The 20,406-nt window shown below is 40.8% G+C and overlaps 1 protein-coding gene across 12 annotated transcripts in view; it reads right to left on the bottom strand.

Annotated features, from left to right (window-relative positions):
* The window catches only part of MAGI2 (membrane associated guanylate kinase, WW and PDZ domain containing 2), a 1,410,398-nt gene that overhangs the window by 477,767 nt on the left and 912,225 nt on the right, over positions 1-20,406 (bottom strand). For all 12 annotated transcript variants that reach the window (XM_084787254.1, XM_084787259.1, XM_084787258.1 and 9 more), the window contains one exon: positions 10,119-10,334. In XM_084787254.1, coding sequence (XP_084643380.1) covers positions 10,119-10,334 — 216 coding nt within the window. The remainder of the gene's footprint in view (positions 1-10,118; positions 10,335-20,406) is intronic.

Raw genomic sequence — 20,406 nt, 5'->3', positions numbered from 1 at the left:
TGGCCACTTTGTCCATAGCCCATTAGGCAATGACAGAAATGGCTTGGGAAAGAGGCTGATTGTCCACACAATTGGTCTTCCTATCTATTTGACTACTGAACTCCTCCTCAGTTAAATTCACCTTTTGATGATCAGTTACACGGGACACAAATATCTTCACATCCTTCACCCATCTGGAGAGACCTGTCCACATACTTCTTCACCAACTACTCAGTCATACTCTTTCCAAGTCCCTGACCATCCAAGCCAACCGGTTGGCTACAACCCATGAACTGGTGAACAATCACTCATCTGGCCAAATTTCCTTCCAAACAAAATGCATGATAATGTGTACTGCCCAAGCTCTGCCCAATATAAAGATTTCCCTTCAGGTTCTCCCAGAAAGGAGTTGTAATGCTGTAGCTACCTACTCCTGGGTGGTGCCTGCATAACATGTAAAAGTAATAGCAGAGCAGGCCCTAGTCTTCTCTTCCTCAATCAATCATAGGACACGCCCCATGAGATTATAGGTGCATGTACATGTACAAATTACAGGCATTTGGCAACTTTTTCATGTAAACTTGTTTGTGCCTTCAGGATCTACCTTGCACAATCACCTCTATAAATTGCTTCCATTTGATAATGGATTGCTCCTGTTTATGTCCTAGTTTATAAATTAGTTGGTCAGATAACACTCAGATCATGATAAGCAGCTCAGGTCACATGGCTACTTGGTGGGGCACTCAAACATCCCCATAGCAGGCCAAGAACTGTCCCTCAAAGGGACAATAGACAATTATGATGATAGGACCTTGCCCCAAATTCCTCTCTTCTGTGACTCACCTATAAGGTCTCGCCAAAGGTTCCAAACAGCATCCCTATTTGCTCTGACACCTCTGGAGGTCTGCTGGGTCATGTAGAGCAGCCTGGACCTGTTGAAAAGCCTTCTGTTGTTCCGAGTCCCACTCAAAGCTACCGTGTTTCTGAGCCACTAAATCTATAGGACAAAATAACCCAGCCAAGTGAGGAGTGTATTTTCTTCTGAATCCAAATAGGCCCACTAATATACTACTTTCTGGGAGGAGGAACCAGCTTCAATAACTTCCCTTCACCTTCAAATGAATACCTCTGAATGCTATACATCACTGGACTCCTAGGAATTTTGAAGAAGTAGAATTTTTCTGAAATAGAAGGCCTTTGAATTTTGGTTCAATTTGGTTCCCATCCTTTGATGTACATATATATGTTACCAAATACTTCAAAGTGGTTGCTACCTCCCAGCTTACTTGGGCCAATCAACATAATGTTGCCAATACATAGCAAAAAAAAAAAAGATATTTTATGGAGGAGACAAATGATCAAAATCCCTTCAACATAAGTTATGATATCACCAGGCACAGTAGTGCACACCCGTAATCCCAGTACTTGGGGAGGCAGAGGCGGGTGGATCTCTGTGAGTTTGAGGCCAGCCTGGTCTACAAAGAGAGTCTAGGACATCCAAGGCTACAGAGAGAAACCCTGTCTCCAAATAAATAAATAAATAAATAAACAAACAACACCCCCCCAAAAGTTATGATACAGAGTCGGAGAGTTAATATAACCTCAAGGAAAGCTGTAAGGGTGCATTGGTAGCCTTGACAAGTGAAAGAAAATTGTTTCTGGTGGTCTTTATGGACAGGTTCTGAAAAAAAAACACCATGGGCATTTGCTAGCTTAATAGCTGCACACCATTTACCAGGAGATGTGTTAATTTGCTCAAACAATGATACGGCACCTGTTACAGGAGATACAAGTGGAGCCACTTCTTGATTCTATTTTCAGTAGTTAACTGTCATGCTCTATGGCTGTCCAGACAGGAAAGCTAAAGGGAGGGGCTGTGGGAATCATCATCCTTACGGCTTTCAAGTCCTTGAGAGTGCACGGATTTCTGCAGTTTCTCCAGGGATGCACCCTTGTCTTGTGAACTCTTTGAGTCACTGTTTTCCCTGGCAAAGGCAATTCTAAAGGCTTCTATTTAGCTTTCCAACTGTAAGAGCCCTCATCCCACAGGTCAGGAAACCAATATGAGGATCCTGCCAACTTCTAAGTATACCTATGCCAATTACCCAGTCAGGGGCTGTGGAAATAACCACAGGATGAGTTTTGGGACCTACTGAAGTTACTGTGAGTAGGACTTCTGCTAAAACCCCATTAATCACTTGACCTCCAGAAGGCCCTACTTCAGCTGCAGGGCCACGCTATTTCTTAGGGTGTCCTAGAAGCAGTGTCAGCTCAGAACCAGTATCCAATAAGCACTGAAGGCATGATTGTTCCTTTACCCCAGGGTGCAGTTACCCTTGTAAAAGGCAGTGGGTCCCGCTTGGGGAAGGACTGGAAAAAGCCTAACAGTATATCTGTCAAGTATTTAATCAAGGTCTTTCCTCAGGGGAGCCTATCTGCCCTTTCATTCAAGGGGTTCTGAGCCTGCAACCTGGCTCAAGTCTGAAAATTTGATCACTAGCTGAGAATCCCTTTTGTCATGACCCAATGCAGTCTGTTTCATTTGTCTGAGGACTTTTAAGCTTATACAGCTCAAACAAAAATACAGTAGGCTTCTTATCTACTTCATGCCTGGAAATACTATGATTGATTTGCCAGTACCAAAACTTCATACGAGTCATGCTACCATAAAAGTCATTTTGCCTGTGCTGACCCCTATGGGTCAGGCCATTATGGACACTGTTTGGTCTAGGCTGCCCATTAAGATAACTGCAATCAATTTGCCTTTGGTGGTTCGGTGCTGCCACCTGGCCCCTGCAAACTCTGAGTCCTATTAAACCCATTGGCTTTACTTTAGCCAGCTGAGCAACAGTGTCTCCAACTCTAAGGTCAGGAACAAGAAAGAGAGAGCAACGACTAAAGTTCTGTTCTAGCACTGCATCTTGCCTGAGTCTTAAAATCCCTTCCTCAACATTAAGGCTAGAGCTCTCAGGCAGCCTCAACTCCTTTCTGGTAGAATGACTTTTGAGAGATTCTTCCATCATTCAAACAAACTTTTGGCACCTTTTCAAACTTTCATACAAAACTCAATGGGCCATATCAATAAACTTAGCCGGAATCAGTTTTATGTCCTTCCACCATTATCCCACACCCCTAAGATTCGTTTTCCAACACATTTCCTACACTTCTGCTGAGGTGAATTAGCAAACCCATTAAGCTCCTTAGTAGAGAAGCACACGTCCTTATGTACTATACTTTATATTGCTCCTCTAGGACCATGCTTAGCATCAAGTCTGGTTATAGAGGCAGCTATTGGGTGGCCCTGAGGGGCATCAGCATTTGCATGGCATCTCCTTCAGAGAAGGGCACTTCTGGTTTAGTAGACAATGAAGGGTTAATTTTCTCAGTCAAAGGTGGAAAAGGCAATGCTTCAGGGTGTCAGGCAGAAGCACATTTTCTGAGTGTAGAGACAAACTCTTGAGAATCTGAGAGGTCAAAGGTCTTGGCTTCAATAGAGTCCTGCCACACTTCCTGTCCCAAGTCATGGGATCTCATTCTATGGCAATTAATGCCCTTACTTTAACCATGGATACCCATCCAGACTGCAACTTGCATTTTCCCTGTAATTCAGCCAGTCCAATGATGAGGGCATCAGTTTGCTTTTCTGCCACTTGAGCTGTGTGACTGCTGGAGAGATGATTCTCCTCCAGGGCACACTTAGAATCCTTTAGACTGATGATGCACATCTGGAGCCGGTCATTTTTTTTTTCTTCACTAAGCTCATTGTTTTCCTTGACTGTATTCTGAGTTGCTAGAAGCTGGTTAATTTTTATCGCAGAATTCATTCTTTTCTTTTGTCAATTTATTCAGAGATGCACACACAAAAAATTCTATATAGTCATCAAATCTGTTGCCTCTCACAATTGGTGAATCAAGATAATCAAACACATTTGTCTCTCTACATCTGTAAAGTGGTTCACACCATGAGCCTTCAGTCCTCTCTGAGCCCCCAGGAGAGGCTTCATTAACTGTAGGTGTTGGTAAATTGGAAAGCCTATTTCAGATACTTTAAATTTTCATCCTTATTCTTTTGTTGCTCTAGAACCATTTTGGCAAGAATATCTAATTAGTCAGGATCTCTAGAGGCATAGAACTTACAGAATGGACCTATGTATCTATGTATCTATCTATTTATCTATCTATCTACCTATCATCCATCTATCTAACTATCATCTCTCTATCTACCTACCTATCTATTATCTATCTATCTATCTATCATCTATCTATCTATCTATCTATCTATCTATCTATCTATCTATCGGATTTATTAGAATGGATTACAGGCTATGGTAGGCCAGGTAGGCCAACAATGACTCTCTACCAACAGAAGGTTCAAGAATCCAGTCGTTGTTTGTTCATGAGTCTGGATGTCTCAGCTGGTCGGCCTTCAGTATACGTGGGGAAATATTCAAGTGATACAAAACCCTAAACTACAAAGAAGAAAACAGCAATTTTTCATCGTTGTAGTCAGTGCTGCAGGGATGCATTCTGTGGTGACAGTATTGTTCTTGATCCCTCAGGAACTTTTCTATGCATGCTGATTACTAATACCTAGTTAGTGGGCTTTGATGTGTGAAGGATTCAGAAGTAGTTCTGTTCCCTAAAAGATGTATTATGAGTTCTTCAAAATATACGTTATAGAGTGCTGATCCTTAACCATTGTGGGGTGCACATGCACACATATATGCGTGTGTGTGATGTGTTTGGGTATCTATATGTGTGTGTATTTGTGTGTGCTTGTTTGGTGTGTGTGTGAGACTGTAAGGGTATGTTTGTATAATGCGTTTGTGTATCTCTCTCTCTCTTTCTCTCTCTCTCTCTCTCTCTCTCTCTGTGTGTGTGTGTGTGTGTGTGTGTGTATGTGTGTGTGTGAGCAAGTAAGAGATGGGGGTGTATCTGTTATTTGGTAAATCAATACTTTTGAGCCGCTGATAGATAATGCCCCTTTATTATTTGAGGCCATGATGGAAATACATACTACAACATGCTAGAACCAGGACAAGGTCAATGTCATGGTTTAGTATGTTTCTGATTATTTTAAATGATAAAGCAATTAAAGAAGCATAAACCCCCAATTGTGTAAAGAAATTATTTCTTATGATTTAAAAGCAAATTGTGTCTCATCTATTCAGGAGGCCAGACAGGGAAATGTGAATTACATAAAAAGTAGACTTAATGTTTCAAAATTGAATTACATCTATACCTAAAATCCATAATCAGCATATTGTATACAATATTAGAATAGTGTATAAATTATGAAAATGGAATATTCAAAGTTTTTGAGTGGAAAAGGACAAGAAAAAGTATCTCCCGGAATGTATAAAACTAAGTGGAAAAGAATCACTAGAGAATATTAGTAGAGGAAATTATGTTCCATTAGCAGTGGAGAGGAGCTGCCTTAATTAATAGATTTATTCCTTGTATAATATTTCAGCTTTAACACTTTAATAAGGATAGAATGGATAATGGGGATAATAGTTCTCATGGCTGTGAAACTGAGTGTGCTTTATGATTTCCGTTATGTAATGAATCCTAAAGGCATTTACCATACAGGAACAAGTCCTCTGAATCCTCAGCAAACTTTGAGGCGATAACAGTCAACAGACATATTGAAAATATCCAAGAGCCATAGCAAGAAATGAAATAACACATTTGATTTGCATTTATAACACATCTTAGAGCTTGGCTTCAAGGTTCTGGGGGAAAATCAGAATAGCATTGTCTGAAACAGGACAGCAGCCCCCGACATTTCAAGGAGCTGTAAAACAAAGATGGAGGCTCTTTGCTCAGTCTTTACTTTGATAATCTGGAGGGCTGCTCTTTAAGGTCAAAGTCAAATCGAGGCATTTTTTGATGAGAACAAAAAGAAGGCAAGGTGCTGTCTCGAGGCCAGTGTTTGGGCAAGTCTTATCCAGAGACCACCCCCCTCCCCCACCTCTGCCCAATCCAGAGAGAAAGGTCAGCACTCATGTATGACTGTGCAGAGCCACTGTGGATGACAAAGCAGGTGGCAGGCACTCCAAGGGTCTGTAAGGTACAAGAAACTCAGGCAGACAGCTGAACACTAGAGCAGTGTGTGTGTGTGTGAACAGTTTAGAGTCTGAGCAACTCTGCTGTACCCCTGCTGCCTCTTGTCCTGCAATTCTCCATTCATGTATTAAATCTCTCTCATATACAAATTGCATCACTCCTCCCCTTGAGAAAAGCCCTGCACAGAAGCCTAGGGTAGCTCCTGAAAACCCTGACTCCACCTGAGGGCCAGAAGAGGCATCATAAGGCATTGCTTTCACATTGGCTGACTGGTGAGTCTGCTTTGAGGTAAAAGGATGCTTCTGAAGGCTGTCGTGGTCACACATGCTTGCTGTATGTCGGTGAAGTCACTACCGTTGTTCAGAACCAACTTTGAAGTGGCCCTCTTGCTGATTTGCAGTCACATCTGGACACCCAAGCACTTTATGTTAGGGCAGTTTGAATTTCTATGTAATCTTTTAAAAGCTGGAATGTCCTTTATAAATGGAATTAGTTGGATATAGTCCTAGAATTTTACCCATTTGTTTGCTTCCCCCCCCCCTTCCCCCAGAAAGGGAGAGAAAACGAAGTATAGCATTTGGGACCAAACCATAAAACTAAGTCATGTCAGGAAACAAAAACAAAAGGGAAAAAACAGAGGAAGATCTGAGTGCACACACAGACCGCAGCCTCTGTGAACTCACATAAAAATAATCACGGGACAGGCACTGTGGCAGCTTCAGAGTGGGGCATTATTCACAAGAAAACAGCGAGATTCACCACGGAGGACATTATTCTTCAGAGAGTGACAGGGTCTCATTCACAGCACCAGGACTGATGGTGCATGTACAGTCAGCTTGCCAAGCATCTCAGCACTGGGGTGCAGGTCCCCAACGGTGAACTGAGATCATTGCTGAGGACACTCAGAGATCACATAAGGGACACTCTGTTTGCTCTCTGGGAGATGCAGTTCATCTGGACTAATTGCGGGCTTGGGAGCCTGGAAAAGGCAGCTCTGTGCCCACATACTGTATTCCCTTTGTCGGGGAGCTCTCTTGGGCCGCTCCTCCAGGCATTGTGTGTGTGTGTGTGTGTGTGTGTGTGTGTGTGTTAACGGAGAGCCTTAGCTGCCTTTGAAATATATGTGCATTTCTAATTCTTTGACTGGACTTAGCCGTAGTTGATGAGAAGAAGCTAACAGATAATAAGGAATCACTGTTGCAGGTAACGTATATAAGAAAAGAAGTCCAAGAAATCCTACTACTAAAATTTGAAGGACTTCATTTTTCAGAAGAATGCAACCTTTGAAAAGAATTACATCCACATAACTATTAACCATCCATCTATTTTGGTATTTTCAAAGTTTGAGATATGGATGCTTTCATCTCCAAAAATTATGTATTTTAAGATTGACTTTTGTATACTTTTCTTTATTTTATAAAAGATTGGGAAATGAAGCCAGTCACAGAGAACTGCATCTAGAAGCCTAGCACCAGGCAGTTGAGAAAACTGGCTTTGGAGTTTGAGACTATTCTGAGAAACATAGTGAGTTGCAAATCAGTTTAGGTAACATAGTGATACCCAGTCTCAGAAGCCAAACAAACGAAGAGACAACAATATAGATTAAGATGTGAAACACTGTTGGTAAAGACACTGAATAACAAAACAAGAATGAAAACTGATAGGCCAGACATTAAAAATTTGACATTTTCTATGTGGTTGTTGCAGGTCTAAAACACAAAGATTAAGAACTTGAATCTACCTCAAGACCCAGCTATACCTCGCCTGGGCGTATACCCAAAAGACACTCCATCTTACCACAAGGACATTTGTTCAACTATGTTCATAACAGCTTTATTTGTAATAACCAGAAACTGGAAACAAACTAGATGTCCCTCAATTGAAGAATGGATACAGAAGATGTGATACATTTATACAAGGGAATACTACTAAAATACTATTAAGAACAAGGAAGTCATAAAATGTGCAAGCAATTGGTTGGGACTAGAAAAGACCATCCTGAGTGAGGTAACCCACACTTGGCATGTACTTGCTTATAAGTGGATATTTGCCATAGAGTACGAGATAACCACACTACAATCCAAAGAAGCCAAGGAAAGTCCAAGGGAATATGCTTGGATCTCACTCAGAACGAGAAATACAAAAGATGTCCAAAGTAGATGGAGGGAGATGGGGTGGGAAGGATAATGGGAGTGGGGATCAGGTTGGCAGAGAGAGGAGGGGGTTGAGGATATGAACTAGGAGAAAGAATAGAAATTGGTGGAGGTGGGGGTATCTCTGGGAAGAAGAGGCTTCTGGGAGTCTATGGGGGTGACCCTAGCCAAGATTCCAAGCAATGGGTGTTAAGGAGCATAAAGCCAGGTGGGGTTGCCCGTTGAGGGAGAAGGACACCAACACACACATAAAACTTTTGACCCAAAATGTGTCTTGTCTACAAGAAGTAGAGGGGCAAATGTAGAACAGAGATTAAGAGAACGGCAAACCAGGGACTGGTCCAGCTTAAGACTGCACTCTGTTGGAGAGGGCTGACCACTGGGCTATGCTTGCAGACAAGTATAGCATAACTTTCTTCTGAAAGGCTTCATCTGTCAGCTGATGGAGACAGAAGCAGAGACACAAGGCCAAGCAGTGTGACAAGCTCGGGGAGTGCTGTTGACAAGTGGGAGAAAGGATTGAAGGAGCGGGAGGGGTCAGGGACACCTACAGAGTAATCTAACTCGGGCCCACGAAGACTCACAGAGACTGAACCACCAACCAAAGAGCTTGCAATGGACAGAATCTAGACCCACTCTCATACATATATAGCAATGTACAGCTTGGTCATCTTGTGGGTCCCCTAACAATAGAGTAGGAGCTCTCTCTGAATCTATTGTCTACTGCTGGGTCCCTTTTCCCTTAGCTGGGGTGCCTTGTCACTCCCTGGTGGCAAAGAATGTGCTTAGTTCTGTAGTGGCTTCAGATCCCAATGTGGATTGGTACCAGTTGGGGCCTCCCTTTCTCTAGGAAGGAGGAGCAGGGGAAATGGGAAGAGGTGGGTGTAGGGGTAGGACAGGGAAGAGAGGAGAGAGGGGGCTGGGATCAAGATGTAAAGTGATTACATAAATAATTAGAGGAAAAATAGACAATAAAACAGAGCTTGAAGTATTTAAAGATAGATGCTGTAATGATGATTTTGATTTTCAAATTGATTGTATTAAGAAGGACCTAGGAGATGAGTAAGCAGAGCTTAAGATGTATCCATGGGTAAAAAATAGTCCTAGTGTTAAAATTATAGTCTGTATGTGTATAAATGATAAACCTAATTTGGCGATTTATAAGCTTTACCAAAATTAACTAAATTGAAGATTTTTAATGAACAGTTCAGATTTAGAACTAATAATTTGAATATTAAAATTCTATTGTGAAGGCCAGTAGGGCCATGCATAAGGACTTGAATATATATTCCTTGTACCTCAGGAACACAACAGTAGCACAGAATCATGTCTTTTCTATTTGATATCACAATCTTCTCTTTGTAAAGATAATTGTGTATATGTACCTGAATATCCATGCACATTCACACACATATACACTCAAACTTATAACAACAGACTTTATATCATAAAAGATTAGAAGATGGCGAGGAGGCAAAGGAGATGGCTAACCAAATTGGCTGCTGTACCAGCAGAAGGACCAGATCTGGGATCATCTGCACCTGTATAAAAGTTGGGTATGGTGACAGGCATCTCCAGCCCAATGCTTGGGGTAACAGAGACAAGAAGATGTGGGGGGCTCTCTGTCTAAATCTGTCATCTCTAAGTTAAGCGAGAGACCTTGTCTCAAAAAATAAGGTGAGGAGCAATAAAGAAAATCATCAGGGTAGCTAGGATCTCCATACAGGCAAACAAAGGCAATTGTCACACACACACACACACACACACACACACACACACACACACACACACACGTACATGCACACACACACACACACACACACACACACACGTGCATACACTCACGGAAAATAAATCTTAAAAACATAAAAATGTAACAAAAAGCTAATAATCCTTTAGAGAATGTAAAAGACTGACCTGGTGTTATGACTACGCCATTTCCGTTGACCACAGGCCTTTCTTCCTCCTCCTCCTCAGGAGGTTCTATACTTGCTTTCTCCATGTTGCTCACTGATTTATTTCTCTTCCGTTTCCCTTCAGCACTTGGAGTAGCTCCCGGAAGGATCTGGTCTGTTACATTTAATAATAATGGTGCTGGTTCAGCTGGAGGCTTTGGGGTACCGTAGTAGTTGTCTGCAAAAGATACCCAAACATTCTATAGTCAAATCTTTCTTCTACATGTTTGTGGTTTTTAAAGAACCAAAATTATAACAATTTGTATTTTATTTATCTACCAATTCATACATTGCTCATATATATGGCTTTATAAACATATGTATCTTTATTTCTATTTTACTGTAACTCAGTGTATAAGAAAAAGACCTAAGTTAAGTGTCATCTTTGTGCATCTTAATGTATTGTGCTTTCTTTTTTTGTTTTCATTTTTAAAATAATTTATTCAGATTACAACTCAATTGTTCTCCCATCACTTCTATCCTCCCGTTCTTCCCTCCTTCCCACCCCCACCCTAACTCCCTCCCCTAGGTCCATGATTGATTGAAGGTATTGCACTTTCAAAGTAGAGCTGAATGCATCATTTTAGATAGCATTTAGTTAATTTTAAGTCTATTTAAATAAACTTCACATTAAGTCATCGAATCTATTTATGCAGTAAAAAAAAAAAAAAGAATGTGGATCATTAAGAGTAGGAGTAATCTTTGATTTTGCTTTTGTTTTCAAATGTTACATCATTCTGTCAAGGCCAAGGGTGCTTCCTTTTCATCTCACTCCAGAGGGGCTGTGGCTAGTGTCCTGCCCCAGAGCTGCACTTCCACACCAGGTCCTTGGCTCCCTTGACTGCAGTAATCCTCTCATTATTCTTTAGATTATCATGGCTCTTTTCTCATAGCTCCAGTATCAGACAGTGAGATTTTATTAAGAAAAAAACCAAATTCTTATTGTTTGTTTGTTTGTTTGAAACCTAGAACACACTTACCGTTTAACGTGTTAGTTAATAGTCATACATGCATAATGTGTGTGGGTCATATCCACACCCAATTTTCTCCTCTTAAAAGCATACTTATTTTTATAATAAAAAGGTGGCATACAACAGTCATACATTAAGTGTCTGTTAAATACTACAATTATATGTTTGCCTTTGCATGAGCAAGGGAAATTATTTGATATGTTCAAAACTGTGATGGTAAAGGACAGGTATTCCTTTGAGAAATCATTTTCCAATTTTGGCTACCTGTGTTGGTGTGTCTAGTCAACTGGGTAAACTGATGGGCTCCTGTATTCAGTTATTAAAGCCTTTCTTGGTACTGACTGTGCATGCAAGCATCCCACTGCATGTTTGAGAAACTCTGAAGATTGCAATAAGATCTTCATCTTACAAGATGCTTAATAATCTGGAGTGCAAGATCAGATTTGACATCAAGTAGGTAATCATTGAAACGGAAAACGAGAGCAGGTCCTGTACAAAGACAGAAGGGAAAGGGAGGACAGGTGCCCGTCTGCATAGGCTACAGAAATCACCTTGGAAAGCAGCCTGCTGGGAGAAGACAGCTCTTAAAGTTGAAGACACTGTGTCTAGCTGAGTCTTCCCGTGAAATGGTAATTAAAGCAAATTAGTTAGCCCCAGCAAGGCTCAGTTTCCTTATATGTAAACAGGGAAGAAGAAGAATCGTTAGTGATTCCAAGAAGCTGAAAGCTTCAGAAGAAGGAGCGCAGTGGGAATCCCAGTTCCAGGTAGAAGCTCTAGGGGCAGTCTGTGTGGCGGACACTGACAGTCTGAAGAGTCTACAGCTTAATTCCTACAGGTGACCGCAGCAGCCCTGTGGGAACTCACCTCAGGAACCCGAAGCCCTGGGTACCCCTGGTTTCTTCTTCCTCAGATGTTCACATGCCCATCACCCCACCCTGATCTCCAAGTCATCTTTTTGTCCATTTTACGTTGGCAATCAAGTTTAATCCTCACCACCTCCCTCTACTGAAATCAAAGTGGGGTAGACATCTTGTCTGCCTTGGCAGACAGTAAGGTCCAGGCAATGTTGGGCAAGCAGAAACAGCACACGCCCTATCTGCGAGTCTTCCTCGCTGGGCTGTTGTTAAGATAAAGCTGGTGTATATTGTGAAGAGCTTCATAAACTATAAAATTGCACTGGTTGTTTTTTTATGCTGATGAAACTCCATGCTGGGACGAATTGGGACGATGTTGCGAAGAACAACCATGCCACTAATGCTGCCGTTCACATTCACAGACACTCAGATATTTCAGAATAATTTTCTTTGTTAAGTGATTCTTCTGCGTGTAGGCCTCTCTAAACAAAGGTCTGAAAAGATGATATACATTCTGCTATGGATTACTTTTGATGTTAGTGTTTTCCATGTTCTTAGATATACACAGTAATACTATATATTTTTTTCTCCATGTATTTTTAACTTACACTATTTTTAGGTAAATTACTTCTTAGTAATTAAAAGTGAATGCATATACAGGCTAAAAATATTAAGTAACAGATCTGCTGAACCTATATCATTAAATAATTACCTCTATTGGTATTATATGATTGTAAATTATGTAGTAACATTCTTTTACTACAATTAGTTTTATGAAACCACATGTGAGTTTAAATGCTACATGTGCATCTATATAAATTATTAGTTAAGGTATTAAGATGATCATCATTAGAAAAATGCCAGCTTATAAAAGGTAACAACATAATCGATATATTTACTACATTAGAAAAATATAATTCGTGGAGAAGAAGCTATCACACCAAACTAGGATTTTAGTGTATTGCTTAAGAAACACCTGGACCAGGAGTGGAAGATAAGCAGAACAGGGGACAGCTGGGGAGCTACGCCACTGAGCGCTTCTATAGTAAGCATATACAACCCCTATACAGTGACAAAATGAGCCCGTGAGAAAATAAAGCACCACGTCCTCAGGAAAAAAAAAATTAAACCATCAATGGTTTTAAAGCATAATATGAAACTATTATCCCACCAAGAATGAGGTGACTTTATGTATATCACCAGTATTTAGAGAACCTAAGATCTCAACGCACAAATAAACCCCCCACAATAATGCAGTGCTTAGTGGCAAAGTTTTTGGTGAGATAAATCTGATTTTGAATCTGTTTCCCCCAAACTGGGTTCTTATTTATAGGCTTAAATCCATCCAGTTAAAAACAACTAGTCACAGAAACAACTATAAACTGGGCATGGCGGTGTGCTCGGGGCGTATCTGCCATCAGAGGCTGAGGTGGGGAAGGGAGAGAGACAATTAGTTCAAGACCAGCGTTGGGAACAAGGTAATATCCTGTCTCAAAAGTAACATTTTTTAAAAGCAACTATAACCACCATAACTATCATTCTTAGCCAGACCACTAGTGCAATCTAAAAAGCTAGACACTTTAATACACATTCTGCTTATGAACTCTTGATTCAAATGGGTCTCAGAATGACTTCCCCATAGTGACATTGCAAAGATTAGTGATCATTTATGTAATAATAAAGTAGCATGGCGTCATCGGGTTAAATGCCGGAGATATCCTAACTACTATTGGCATCTAGTTATCTTGAGGCCCTAAGACATTAAGCAATTCCACTCCACTACACATGAAGTAGGTAAAAAAAAATTTATACCTGTCAGATTTCAGAACTTTGCCACTTTTCAAAATACTGCATGGCCACTATAGGGAAAAAAAATTGGGAAGCAATTTTTTTTTCAAAGCCACAGAGAAGAGTACCCATTCCAAAAGAGAAAGGCAAGTTTGCTACCACGCCATGCAGTGGGAATCACAAATAATCTTTGTTTCTTCCCTCACCTAAAATTAAGTGTGTACACACTTTGGGGGGAAAGGATGGGAGTGTGAACTGTCTTTATAAGGAATGTCCTCCACATCAGCTGTTTCAGTGAGCTTTAAAATCAAATTCCTTTGATTTGCTCTGACCACAAAATGTTATGTAAAATCATTCATTTGATTCTGCCCCTCTAGGATATCTGTAAACTTGCATAGTCTTATTTAATCAATGCCTGGAAAATAAAAGTGACAACTGTGTAAGAAAACCAATTGATTTCTCAGCTAAATATTTATGTATGATTACTTTTTAACCCATAAAAATGTGTGTGCAAAAGAGTGAAATGAGATAAAACTTGAATAAAAGAAACAGAATATAAAATGCCAGCAATGTGTTTTACCACATCAAACTCGTTACTAAATGCCCACTAACATTTGGCAGTCTCAACTCATGAGTTGCAAAGGTGGTGGGGGCAGAAACAGACTACCTTGTGAACTCAACTGGCCTCAAGAAGAGTTTGCAAAGCCAAACCCTAATCCACCACAGCCATATCCATTCCATGGTCATGCAGAAGAGATGGAGACAGCCTTCTTGGCAACGGGCTAGTACTGGAAGAGCATTGTGGACTAGCTGTCTTTTCTGCATCTGACAAAACAACCCATCCACAGAGCCTTAGGATAATGATTTTAAATTAACGTCATTGTCATCCTGCTTTTTTGTTCACAGCATCTAACAAGTGAGGCCAGTGTGAGGAAGAAGCAGGAAACTATGTCAGTGAATCTCATGCTGTTCTGGTTTAAGGGTTGTAGAAGCTAAAATGGTATTTCCTGAGATGCAGCACACATTTGCTTTGCTTTTCAGTTTGCATACGACAGTAGGGAAAGGTGCTTAAAACTAGGTATGAGGAACTGTAGACATGCACGAAGTAAATTAAACACCTTGAAACAGCTTTTCTAACATTCCTTACCAAATAAACCACACTTCCTAATTTGCTTAACTTTTCACTTTAAGTTGTAGATGGGGGTGTTAGTTCTATTGTTTCAGTCTTCTGGGTACATAATAACATGTAGCAAATGACTGTAGATCATTTCACATGGTACCCAAGTAGCGACAGAATTTTCAAACATGTTAATTCTCCTCCAAGTTATCTTATACATTATAGTAATACACACACACACACACACACACACACACACACACACACACACACACACACACAGAGAGAGAGAGAGAGGGGGGGGGGAGGGAGAGAGATTGATTTATATTTTCAATGTTTTCATTCTAGTTTGGATAGTGGCTTTCTACAAGAAATATGGATTCCTACAGGAATTATAGAACCATGCATAGGACACAGACAGACCAGCACTGGGCTTCAGGATGTGCCTGTGTGAAGGGGAGCAGTTATTAGGAACCCCATCTCAGTTTTATAAATGGAAAAATTGGTTGATATTTGTCTTTCTCAATGGTCTCTGGACAGGTTTACTCTGATAATAAACAGAGTGGTTCAGAGTTTCAGGCTCAAATATGAAAAAGCTTGCCCAAGGATAATAAACAATTCTCTCTCTCTCTCTCTCTCTCTCTCTCTCTCTCTCTCTCTCTCTCTCTCTCTCTCTATCTATCTATATATTTTTTTAAATTCACTTTACATCCTGGCCATAGCCCCTCCCACTTCCCCCCTTCCCTCCCCTATTCATCAGAAAAGGGGATCCCCTCTTCCAACCCATCCCAGCTCAAGTCATATCAGGACTATGTCTGTCCTCTTCCCCTGTGGCCTGACAAGGCAGTCCTACCAGGGGGTAGTGATCAAAAAGCTGGCATCATAGTCCATATCAGAAACATTCCTCACTCCCTTATTAGAGGACCCACATGAAGCCTGAGCTACCCATTGGCTACATCTGTGTAGGGGGCCTAGGTCCAGCCCATGCATGGTCCTTGGTTGGTGCTTCAGCCTCTGCAAGCCCCTGTGGGCCCTGGTTAGTTGGTTATGTTGGTCTTCTTGTGGAGCTCCTGTCATGCCCAAGTCCTCCCTGCCCCAAATTTCCTTAAGACTCTCTACACATCATCCACTGTTTGGTTGTGAGTCTCAGGATCTGTTTCAAACCACTGCTTGGTGAAGCCTCTCAGAGGACAACTCTGCTAGGCTCCTTTCTGCAAGCATAACAAAATATCACTAATAGTGTCAGGGGTTGGCTCTCTACCATGGGCTAGGTCTTGGGTTAGGCCAAGATTGGTTGGACATTCCCTCAATTTCTGCTCTATCTTTATCCCTGTACATCTTGTGCCGAGGGTCAATTATGGGTCAAAGTTTTTGTGGGTGGCTTGATTTTCCCTTCCCTCTACTAGGACTCTTGTCTAGTTAGAGGATGCCCTTCAGTCACTATGGACCCCGCTACTAGGAGTCTCTGCCAGAGTTACCCTCATATTCTCCTAGGAGCCTACTGTGACTTAGGTCTCCAGCTCATCACAGAGATGCCCCTGCCCGCAGTTTTTCTTTTCTCTGCAGGCCCTCTGTCTTCCTACTCCACTCTTCCCGGGTCTGCTCTCCACCCTTCCATCTCTCTGTGCTTCCTCTCCTGCTTTGTTCCCTCTCTTCAATCTCTATCTATGTCTTTTCTATTTCTCCTTCTGAGTGACATTTGAGCATCCTCCACTGCGTCCTCCTTGCAATAAATGAGCAATTATTTCAATTCATACCAGAGACTTAGATTTGCATTGCTAGTTATGACACAAACTTGAGCTCCAATACATGTTTACCATAAGATAGTAATGAAGACTAATTTCAAAGTGGTACCCGAATCACCATGTGATGTGAGGTATGGGAAGAATTACTGTCACATGGCTCCAGCCAGCAAGTAAGGAGATCTGTCGGTAACTTCAGAGCCAAGTTTTCTAACCTGCCAGAAACTGAGACCAAAAAGTCTCACTTCAGAATGCCTTTTTGAAACTATCTTGAAGTTATAATATAGGCTATGATGCTCAGATTTAGGGCTGAAAACAATAACCTTTCATTTTCTCCCCATGTGACATATAGTCTAGGGAACGAAGCAAGGGAGATCCTAAACATGGACACTAAGGGCCATTTGTCTTGAGAGGAAAGTGTCACTCTTACACATGTCAGAAATAGGAACACCATGCAAACCATCATATTATGGCTATTAGGAAAACAACAGGGTCTTTTGAAAACTCAACATGGAGTGTACGTTATAGAAAACGTAAGCATTGCTGTTTTACATGCAGATTGAATTATTCTATGAAATAATTCACAACCCCAATAATTTTAACATGTGAATATCAAATTCATTTAAAAATCACACACATGCTAGTTTCACGCTGCATTTGACACGTATTTTGAATCCTATCAGACCTCCCTCTGTACTGCATATACGTCATACAGATGATTAAATGTACCAGATGTTCTCTGAAGCTTGTTTATTAAGAACTCGTGGCTACTTTGAATACATATGCATGTGTTTGAGTCAGGAATATTTTATGAGGAGAGCATAGATAGCTACAGATAGCCTAGGGTGCCAATTCATTCATTTAAAGGATATCAGATACTATTTTCTTTAGGGAAGCTTTTCTTCATATAATATAGAAAAGTTCAGAACATTTCATATCTGTTACACAATATAACAAAAAAGTATAACTAGGGAAGGCTTGAGGAACAGAAAGAAGCCATGAATGAATTTTCAATGTCAAATATGTACCTTTCAAAAGAAACCATTTGAATATTTAAGATACTATAAAAATTGAAGCACAGTTCATAGATGTTCCCTATTTAAATAATATCAAACCCCTCATGGGAGTATTTTCTAGTGAGAATATTGTGAGCCAGAAATAAGAGATACACATGTAATGTTACAATTATGGTATTCACATTGAAAAATTTAAAAGTTGAAAATAATTTTACTAATTTACTTTACCTAGTTTATCTGAAACAGCATTTCAATACACAATAACACAAAGTTATTAACAGAAGCATGGTTTTCTTTTTCCATAATGTGTCTCTAAGGCCCAATGTAAAGTTTCTCCTATCTGCACATTATAATTTGGAAACTCCACTTCATGTGCTTAGTGCCTACATGCAAAAGGTGGCCCGAGATTAACAATATGGCCTTAGAAAACCCTGTCACTGAATAACAAAATAGACGCTACATAAGTACTTGAGAAACCCAATTCTATTCTCTTTTCTTTTTTTTTATTTAATTAATTTACTCAGATTACAGCTCAATTGTTATCCCATCCCTTGCATCCTCCTGTTCCTCCCTCCCTCTTGCTTTCACCCTCTTCCCCTGCCCTATGTCTGTGATCTAGGGGGACCTCCTCCCCCACTATATGGTCAGGGGTTATCAAGTCTCATCTTGTTCATTGGCTAGATCTGAGAAGGGGTTAAATGTTTACTGCATGTATTGTCCTTGGTTGGTGCAGTAGTTTGAGCAGAACCCCTGGGCCCAGATCTGCCCATCATGATGTTCTTCTTGTAGGTTTCTAGGACCCTCTGGATCCTTCTGGAGAAACCCAATTTTCCTAAAAGTAACACATTGCAAGTCTGTGTTTTAAAATATCCCAGAAGTCATGCCACAAGTCATGATAATAATCTTAGGTGATGTTTCAATGGAACATCTCCAACTGAGTTTCTATTCTGAGAATGTGTAAAATACTATAGACTAAATACATGATGTGTTTTCCTTTGCAAAACTCTTCTGTCCTACTTCCTGACTATCAATTTTATCTTAACTTGAAATTTTCACTTTTAATTTTATTATCAAGATGTAGGTGAAAATGTGAAAAAAATCGAATGAGTGTTTCAAGTAATAATCTATCCATGGACTTTGGTGTGTTTATGTTTGTTTACAAACAGGATTAATGGTTGTTCTCTGTAATTTTTGTAACTCATATAGAGGAATTGCTGACTAACCCAAATAGCCCAAGAACAGAGACTTACTCAGGATGCTACACCATCCCTTCTGTGCTGCATGATGTCAATCATGTCCCGTTTCTTCAGCCTCCACAGGAAGAGTGCTCAGTAGGACCAGTTTGTGGGACCCTCCCATCTGCCTACTAGCTTCACATCTCATGCTCTCCTCAAACAACACTTTTTTTCCCATCATTTCTTCCTTTCTTTTTTCTTTTTCTTTTTAAAAAATGTGTGTAATTAGGGTTTGCATGCATGTATGATTGTGTGCCGTGTGCACAAAGTGTCCCCAGAGGCCGGAAGGCATTAACTCCGTGAAACTGGAATTATACAGCTGTGAGCCATCCTCTGGTCACTGGGAATGGAACCTGGACCCTCTGGTAGGTAAGTGATCATCGCTACAAATTGCTCAGTATCATCCTAATCCCTGTAGCAGACAACTTGCAGGGGACAGTCCTCCCACTCAGGCCTTACTCCCTAGGGACTCCATTGAACCTCCAGCAGACCAACTGACCTCCTTCCTGAAGGCCCCTCAGCTGTGTGTGGTCCCAGTCCTTCCCCGCCCCCCAGCACCCTGCCCCCACTTGTGTCTTCCAGCCCATCCCCATTCCTTGGTTTTAGCCCACAGTTTCTGGGAAGACATCCTACCCAGCATCCCCAATATGTAACCAATAGCACATGATCTTTCTCCCATGCGAGAACAGATACTAACACAGAAGACACAAAGAACAAACAAAAGCTGAGACAATTCAGTGAGTAAGAATACACATGCTGTGAAAGCAGGAAGACATAAGTTCAAATCCACACCGCCCACATAAAAGAAGGGCCTGACAAGCATGCCTGTGAGCTCAGCACCCGGGATAGAGACAGCAGGATCTCATATTTGAAAAAGTGGAGCATGGTAGGGGAGACCCGTTTCTTTTTTTCTTAGATTATGCTTCATATAGCCCAGGCTGATCATGAACTTCTTATATAGCAAAGGCTGGCCTTGAGCATCAAATCCTACTTCCTCTGTTTACCAAGTATGAGATTCCAGAAATGAGATATCATTGCTAGTGAAATTTTTAATTTTTTTCTCTGTTTATGACATTATAGTATCTTCTTCTGTGTTTTGCTAAGTTACAATTTCACCCCTCTGGCAGACCAATTTTAATGAACATACCCAAGAATAAAATCAGTTCCATAATGCTCAGACTTTAACAGTTTTAAGCAGTCTAGTCTCAAAGATTAATCAGAGTTTGGAAAGCAACTAGTCAAAAACTGGTGAGATGTGTTTCTCAGAGGAGCTCTTGGCGGTTTTTAAAATCACCACAGGCATGCTTGTTAGTCAGGGAGAGATGACAGCTACTTCAGGGAGCGCAAGCAGAATGTCCAGCCTTGAGAATGAAATCGCTTACAATTCCAACTAAAAACAGATTAATACGCATAGCTTTTAAGTAGAACCCTGTGCATTCGTATTAGTGAAGACATTTCCCCATGGTTAGTGGGCTGATGAGAAAAAAAAAACATTCCTTGTATGGCTGTGCTGCATAAATAAGAAAG

The sequence above is a fragment of the Acomys minous genome (genome assembly GCF_964271855.1).
Source record: "Acomys minous genome assembly, chromosome: 6".
In the NCBI taxonomy this organism is placed as follows: Eukaryota; Metazoa; Chordata; class Mammalia; order Rodentia; family Muridae; genus Acomys; species Acomys minous.
Note: the sequence above shows the minus strand (reverse complement) of the source record. Positions and strands in the feature narration are given on the sequence as shown.